This window comes from Hypomesus transpacificus, chromosome 22, assembly GCF_021917145.1.
Source record: "Hypomesus transpacificus isolate Combined female chromosome 22, fHypTra1, whole genome shotgun sequence".
Classification (NCBI taxonomy): Eukaryota; Metazoa; Chordata; class Actinopteri; order Osmeriformes; family Osmeridae; genus Hypomesus; species Hypomesus transpacificus.
Genome location: NC_061081.1, coordinates 10,924,078 through 10,931,576, shown reverse-complemented (window position 1 = coordinate 10,931,576; position 7,499 = coordinate 10,924,078). Strand labels below are relative to the sequence as shown.

The following is a 7,499-nucleotide window of genomic DNA, read 5'->3' as shown; positions in this document are numbered from 1 at the left end:
GGTGTGCGAATCTTTGGGGAGGAGAAGGAGGGACTACAGACCCAACGCAGGGTCACATGATGGAGTGATGGGCAGTTTAAAACAGATAGTTTTAGCATCTTAAACTTCTTCAGGTGAATTACAGCTTTTCAACAAAAATAAATAGTAATTTAATTGCCTAGTCGAGACTTTTTTTTCCTGTCTGGACGAAATTCCACAGTCTGAATCCTCTCTTCCTTGGGAATAATCTGGGGCAATTGGCTAGGCCACAGGTGCTCTCTCTATGACATTTGTGTTGGCAAGATCACAGCAAAAAGTGATGCGCTTTCAGACGGATCACTTTTGCTGTAGCTTGTTTTCTTGGAAACGTAAACACTATGGCTTCACTAATTGTCACCTTCAGTAACTTAAACTTTTTACTCATTCCAAACTTTTACTTCTAGAAGTCAGTTGTGCATTTTAAACTATAAATTATAGTTACGTGAAAACGATGAACCTGAATTAAAACAATAATCATGCAGGGTAATACGCTTACACCTATTACTGTGAGCCACGGGATTTCAGAGAGACTTCTAAACCCTGGCTCATGTAAATTTGATCTCTTGCGTCAAGACGCACTGTACCATACAGACAGGGCAGGTGGTCTCGTCTGGAAACAAAACAGATGGGTCTGGGTTCACGTCCTTATCAACACCGCAGCGGATCAATATCCTCACCAACAACTATACAGAGAGAAGCTTCATTTCTTGTAAAGGCAGGTATGGTGGTGGGGTTTTAGAGACTGCAATGAATTATAGCATGTGTATAGGCCTACATGTAATTTCGTATGATACAAGTCCTTTCACACTGATGTACTGCCCATTTATGGCCGTATTTCCAATTACACTTTACCGTGAGACATATGGAGATCTCACTGATAATCCCTAATCATTATGTAGACCACACTGGACTGGACTGACACTATAATAACTATGCAGGCAATCTCAAACGGTCAGCTGCATAGCACAAGAAGCCAATGCATTAAATTGTCAGCATGAAAGCATCCATTGTGTACAATTAAGTGTTCGTGGGCTATGATTAGTACTTAAGCACCCCAGTCCAGTTCATGGTGATTTGAAACAATTATGTGTGACTCCATGGCTCTTTCCTAGACGACGGCGTGCGACCTGTGCCGTGTCTATCTCTAAATACCGCCTGTCTGCAAATTCTGATCTTAAGTGTCTTGTCCTTAACCTCGCTGGTCGTCTGGCTTGCCTGGCAGTTCTTCCTCAGCTCAGGGACAGAGGGGATTAGTGCAGATGGTCACACCCACAACACAATTATGGCATTTACAGCAGTTTAACAAGTGGAAGGTTTGCTGGGATACAATACGTTTGTCCCTATTTGTTAATAATTGGATGAACTGTGGACACTATGGATAAACTGATACAAAGGAAAGTGTGTCCAGTGTATAGTGCATAATACTTTGTTTTTTTGTGTGTGTGGATGTGTGACGTATAATAATCTTCAATTCATGAAGACGGCAGCCAAATAGTGCATTTTCTATATGAAATATATAGACAGAATTAACATTTGATCATTTATTCATTTCTACAACATAACATTTCAAGTATTTCATCATGTTAAAATAGTGCCATTAAATTAAATACTCAATTATATATTATTATCAGACCACAAAAAACAGTGAAGGTGAGACAGGATATGTACTGCTTCAATAGAGGCTCCAGAACACAAGTTCCATGTATAGAATCAAATGAGAATGTTTTAAGTTCCATGGCTCTATCATAGCCTCCCAAACCTGGGGATGAACGCCATAAAAGCAGAATGACAACATTTGCCTTCGTCAACAACACGCTGGACTGTGGTCACCTATGCAGGTTCTAAAGCGCTGGGTGTGTTTTGTTACATCCCAGCATTAAATGACGGTAGTCATTATGGCAATGTTTAGCTGAATCGAGAGGGGGGGAGAGGGGAGGAGTCCAGTTCTTCCATGGCACAAACGCTTTCCATCACATCTCACTGAAATGGTGAATTGTGATGGTGTAGAAAGACAGTGTTGTTCTCATCGACGCACTGATAGGTTCATTTCAAACCTTAAAAGTGGGCCAAAACAGGAAGAAGAAAAAGTCTGGAAGTCTTGGAGCAGGCTGTGTTAAACTCATCAAACTTCACCTCGGCCCTGGCCCCTCCCCCTTGTCCTGGCCCTTCCTTCCTGCAACTGCCAAAAAGAACTCTGGATAAGCGTATTATCTCAACAGGGGACCTGTGTTCAGTGTTTTTGGATTTTAAGAATTACAAAAATAAAAATAGTCTCAAGACCACAAACAAAGATGCAACTAAGACCCATTTCAATATCTACATAGAAGATATCCCAGACTACATCTCCTTAAAACAGAACATGTCCATCTGACTTTAGACAGATTAAATATGGAATAGATTACTTGCACACACAAAAAAAGGAAGAATATATCTTTGCTCTTGGCTGACAGCTTGTCTAATTCATTATGCTCATATGACTGCTTTGGGAGGCCTTACACTGACATTTCCATCTGTCTTCATAATCTTAAAAACAGCTACCAAACAACTGGGGACTTAATCATTTATTGTATGAATACATCATTTTAACTGGTGACCACGACCGAAGTCAGTGTGTTACATTGCCTTCTGTGTGTGGTAGTAAGGTCATCCAGTACTGAATGCAAACACTGAAGTCCCATGCAGCGTACATTGACACAGAGAAAACAAGAAAGCAGATTCCATTGATGTGAGAAGAACTTCAAGTTTTTAAGTGCTAGACACTCAATACGCTGCACTAAGACAGTAAGTGGCGAACATCTGTAAGATTTCAAAAAACCAGGACAGTGAATTAAAAAGATGCAGTTTTAAAGCTTTGAAGGGAGGGGAAAAACAACAACAACAGACAAGAACATTGCATTGACCGGTGGCGTTGCTAAGGTAACACCATGATGCCTGTTGATTGGTCAAAGCAGCTGTTGGTTGCTACAGTTATATAACAAAGGACCTTTTTGAATTGCATTCCTCCTCCTCTCCCTCCCTCATCGGCATAACCAACGCCAGAATCCTTACCATAGAAAAATACAGTATACAGGAAATACAGGGAAGTTGGGGGGGGGGGGGGGGGGGGTCATGCGTCTGCAGGATAAACAGTAGGACAGATTCAGTCATCTGGTATGTGTATGTACAGGAGTAAGGAGGCCAACCAAGCATGTCAGGGTCAAGTTTATCAAATGGAAACATGTCGGCTTAAAGCTTCGTTTGCATCCGTTCCGTTTGAGAATGTCTGTCCATAAAGAGAACACCCGCCACTGTTTCATGAAGGATCTTTGTGGCTACCGTTAGTACAGCAGTCATTCTTCATGCATTGTGAAGTTATGTTTTAAGTTACAATGATACGCTTGGCTTGACATGATACACTGAGATAACTCCAATAAAGCATAACTAGGCTTTACTCCCAGTGACTGATTAAAATTCCAATAAGTAATCACATCTCATTCTGAGAGGAAGCAAATATGTTGGATTTAGTGTGTGGTGTCATCCAGGGATGGGACAAGATGGAGATGGACTGAAAAAAGAGTTGCCAGAGAAAACAGGAAGTTAACCAAAGAGCCAATCAGGAACTCCATTTTTTTCTGAGCAAGCTGTAAACAATGCAAAGTGCAAAGCCATAGAGGGTAAGCATATTATGATAGGTGGCGGGTAATTATGGGACACTTGTTCAGGTGAGCTTCCTGAAAGCTTTTGATTGGTGACTCCAGTGTTGACCTTTGTCTAGTTCCGGAGGCTAGGCTAGGCCAGCTGCACATGGAGAGACAGGAATTGTAGCATCATGCTAACAGTGAAAGACCAACACAATTGTTGGTCCACAATGACAATGATACAATCGCAGCATTTTTGTTGTTGTTGTTGCAATTTTTAGACATGGATATTGACTATGGCTATTAGTGATCCTTTTTACTCTTGAAAAGATACATAAAACATATCTATCCTTTCTCTCACTTTTTCTCACTCCTCTGTCATGTTGGAGTTAAAAAGCAAAAGATAGAGGGAATTACTTTAAAAATGAAAAAGAAATACTACAAAGATACTGTAGATAACTACTGACAACACCAAGCAGACATATCTAGACTAATGATCTTTGTCAGTTTTAATCCATATTCTGCTCTCTGTAACCAAACGCACTGAAAAATAGAAGTATTGAACTTTAAATATAGTAAATACTTTAGATTTTACTTTTCTTCATACAATATAACGTTACAAGGCTCAAGCAAGTCCTCACAGGAAAATATACAAATCCAGTTACTTTACTCTTTTTTCATCATCTTTCTTCTTAATATCACTTATATTATTTTCTTTGCTCGTCAAGGTGCTGGATGAAGGTCAGTTCAAGTGGGGCTAGTGTTGTCATACGGAAACATCCCTGGGGAAATGTGAGTGAGGGTGGAACCATTTAAAGCATTTGGGACCAGTGTATTTCATCATTCTGAAAGACCATTCCTCTTTATCTATGGACAGTGAGAGAGTGCAGGTCTGTGACTAGCTATAATGCGTCCAACCGTTCTAAGAAGGCTTCCCTTTCAACACTTCCTCTTCATGCTTCTTTGACGCTCTGAAGGACCGGATAGGTTTCCATAACACTATCAACCCTTGACTTGAAATTAGTGGGGAATGGGAGGATGGGGCCAGAGAATACAACAGAGACAACATTATAAGAACTCTCTGTATCCATCTAACCCTGTAGTCTACCTCATCTTTCCATTCATTCTCTTTCTGGGAGAATGTCTAAGTGTGCTCTCTCTCTCTCTCTCTCTCATTCCACAGACTCTCCCTCTCATTCCACACTCTCTCCTAACCTTCTGTCTCTGGCGAAAGGTGTCCTCTCTTTCCTAATGTCCCTCTTTCTATTCTCAGAGGAAGGTGTCCTGGTACATAGTCTCTCCCTCTCTATCTCTGTCTCTCACCTCCTCCCCCCACCCCTCCCTAAGCCTTCAGAGGGAGGTGTCCTGGTACATAGTCTCTCCCTCTCTATCTCTGTCTCTCACCTCCTCCCCCCACCCCTCCCTAAGCCTTCAGAGGGAGGTGTCCTGGTGGATGGAGAGCAGGCAGGTCAGGAGCTGGTGGTAGGGGCTGCCGGGCGAGGCCACCGTCTCGAAGACGGACTGGAAGGCCCGGCGGTCCAGCTCCTCGTCGATCTGGTGCCGGTAGAAGTCCATGGCCACCAGGCAGAAGAGGTTGACGTCCACCACCTCGCTCTTTCCCATACGGCTGATCACGTGAGGCAGGCTGGAGGGGGCGGGGGGTTAAGGAGGAAATGGTATATGGGGAGATGGGGGGTACATACACACACGCTCGCCCGCACAAACACACAGACACAAACACTGATGCGCACACACACAGGTAGACGGCAAGGATACAGGGCGGAGATCCACTGGGAGGTGGAGGCAGACACGAAGAAGCAGGAGAGCGACCACATGGCCATGGCCACAGGCGTCCTCTGGGTGAAGTTGGACAGGGACAGCAGCACCCAGTCACGCACCATCGATGACTGGCCTGTCGCATGGAGAGTCTGGAACACCTGGAGGGGGGAGGTGGGGCAGATACGCAGGTTGAGTGGAAGAACAGAGTTATGAAGGAGAGAAGTGGAGGAGAGAGGAATCATTGCAACCAGCCAATTACCAGGATCCATATTAAGGGGAATTTCATGGGAAGAACAAATGCAAGGTTTATTTCTGCCATTGAGCCTTAACTCTTCTACCATGGTTGGTGTTCTTTCTGCTGCCCGTTGCCTTGCCAACATGTTGTTAACAAAGTGCTTGCAAGTCCATGAAACAAAGAGCTGTACAGCAGTAACTAAGCAATGGTTTTTGACCACATTTCCATTGAAATTCTGTTCAAGGGAACATTCCTTTTCTAAACAGACCAGGACAAAATGGCAGTACTGACTAATGAAGATGGTAGAAAAATACCAGTGCCAACTTACCCAAGGATGTGTATGTGTGTGTGTGTGTGTGTGTGTGTGAGAGAGAGAGAGCCTGTGAGGGTGAGTCATTCCCCACTGACCTTGTAAACCACACTGGCCATGAATTGTGGATAAGGCTGCTGATTGGACAGGAACTCCCCGATGACCTTGTTCATGACGTCCTGCGGAGGGAAGAAGTCGTCCAGGAACTGAGGCAGGATCCTGGCCACCACCCGCGCCTCGCTGGGGAAACCCTTACGGATCCTGGAGAGAGAAGCGTCCCAGAGGCAAGGCCAGGGATGAGGGTCTGGCTGCAGATGGCTGCCCGGGCGTGGATGAGGACACACCCAAACTGTGTTTCCATACCTGTCAAACAGCACGGACACCCTCTCCATGGCGACGATGACGGACTCGCTGTCGGGGGCCTGGGGGTCCGCGTCGGCGGGGCGACCGGGGCTGGCCTTCTCCTTGCCTGAGGAGAAACCAACAGGACCAGCGGTGACCGCCACCGCCTCGCCAACGCCAACCTGATCCCTAACCTCTGTGACCTCTGACCCCGACGCAACCACCGCTGGGAGGACGAAAGTGTGACCGCCGTTAAATTAGAAGGGGGGAGTTAAAACTGGGAGGGGATTGGGGGAAGAGGGGGGTTCTGCATTGAGGAGTGAATAGGAGAAAGGTCGGGAATTACATTGTGTGGGAAGAGTGAAAACGTTCAATAAATTGGCAGTGAAATTGGACAGGTAACCAGTCTGTGCCACATCAGGGGTGGACTTGGCAAGGCAACAGAGGCTCGCCCCTGTTAGGGTAGGAGACTGCTGGTTAGCACGTTAGTGGTTAGCTTACGGGGGAGCTAGCTGGCTAGAGTGAGTACAGGGAATCGTAGAGGCCACCGCAGTTGCTAATACTACAGGTAGCTAGGTTACATGCAAGCTTTCACAAGTGAAGGAACTTTCAAGGCTGTACCATAAGTCCTAACTATAAATGCATCATGCAGTATAATGGGGTATCGTTTACTATGGACATGCTTCGTGACATCCAGGCTTTGGGTTATATGAAACTGAAGAACCTTGACAATAGTAATGATCGTTCCTCACAAAATAGTCTTACCACAAGTATAACTGTAGCTCAAAAACTTGTATGTATGGGCTGTGTCTGGGTTTGATTGTGCGATGGTAAGCATTAGCGTGTAGTGAAGTTACTGTAGATAAGAACACTTGATGGGAACGTAAAACATCGCTGGGCATGCAGGCGGGAGGTGGCAAGCATTTGTGAGCTCATCAATGACCAGTTTCAGTCTACATGCAAGTGAGCATTTAGTGGACATGCTAGTTAGCATTTAGCATACATGCTTGTTAGCATTTAGTGGACATGCTAGTTAGCATTTAGCATACACGCTTGTTAGCATTTAGCATTCATGATCGTGAGCACTGACTCCATGACAGGTAAGCACATTCCTAATGTACGTGCAGGTAAGCTAGTTAGCTAGCGTTAGTATTGAGAACAGTAGGCGTTCATGCCATTGAAGAACTGCAGCTTTAAG

At 44.7% G+C, this 7,499-nt stretch overlaps 1 protein-coding gene across 9 annotated transcripts in view; it reads right to left on the bottom strand.

Annotated features, from left to right (window-relative positions):
• Nucleotides 1–2,564: 2,564 nt before the first annotated feature.
• htt (huntingtin) overlaps nucleotides 2,565–7,499 on the bottom strand; it is a 29,292-nt gene continuing 24,357 nt past the window's right edge. For 6 of the 9 annotated variants that reach the window (XM_047044366.1, XM_047044367.1, XM_047044369.1 and 3 more), the window contains 4 exons: nucleotides 6,323–6,527; nucleotides 6,058–6,220; nucleotides 5,412–5,572; nucleotides 2,565–5,280 (listed from right to left, as the gene is read on the bottom strand). In XM_047044366.1, coding sequence (XP_046900322.1) covers nucleotides 5,067–5,280; nucleotides 5,412–5,572; nucleotides 6,058–6,220; nucleotides 6,323–6,527 — 743 coding nt within the window. In that variant the 3' untranslated portion in view covers nucleotides 2,565–5,066. The remainder of the gene's footprint in view (nucleotides 5,281–5,411; nucleotides 5,573–6,057; nucleotides 6,221–6,322; nucleotides 6,528–7,499) is intronic. The other 3 variants (XM_047044372.1, XM_047044373.1, XM_047044374.1) reach the window with 1 other exon arrangement.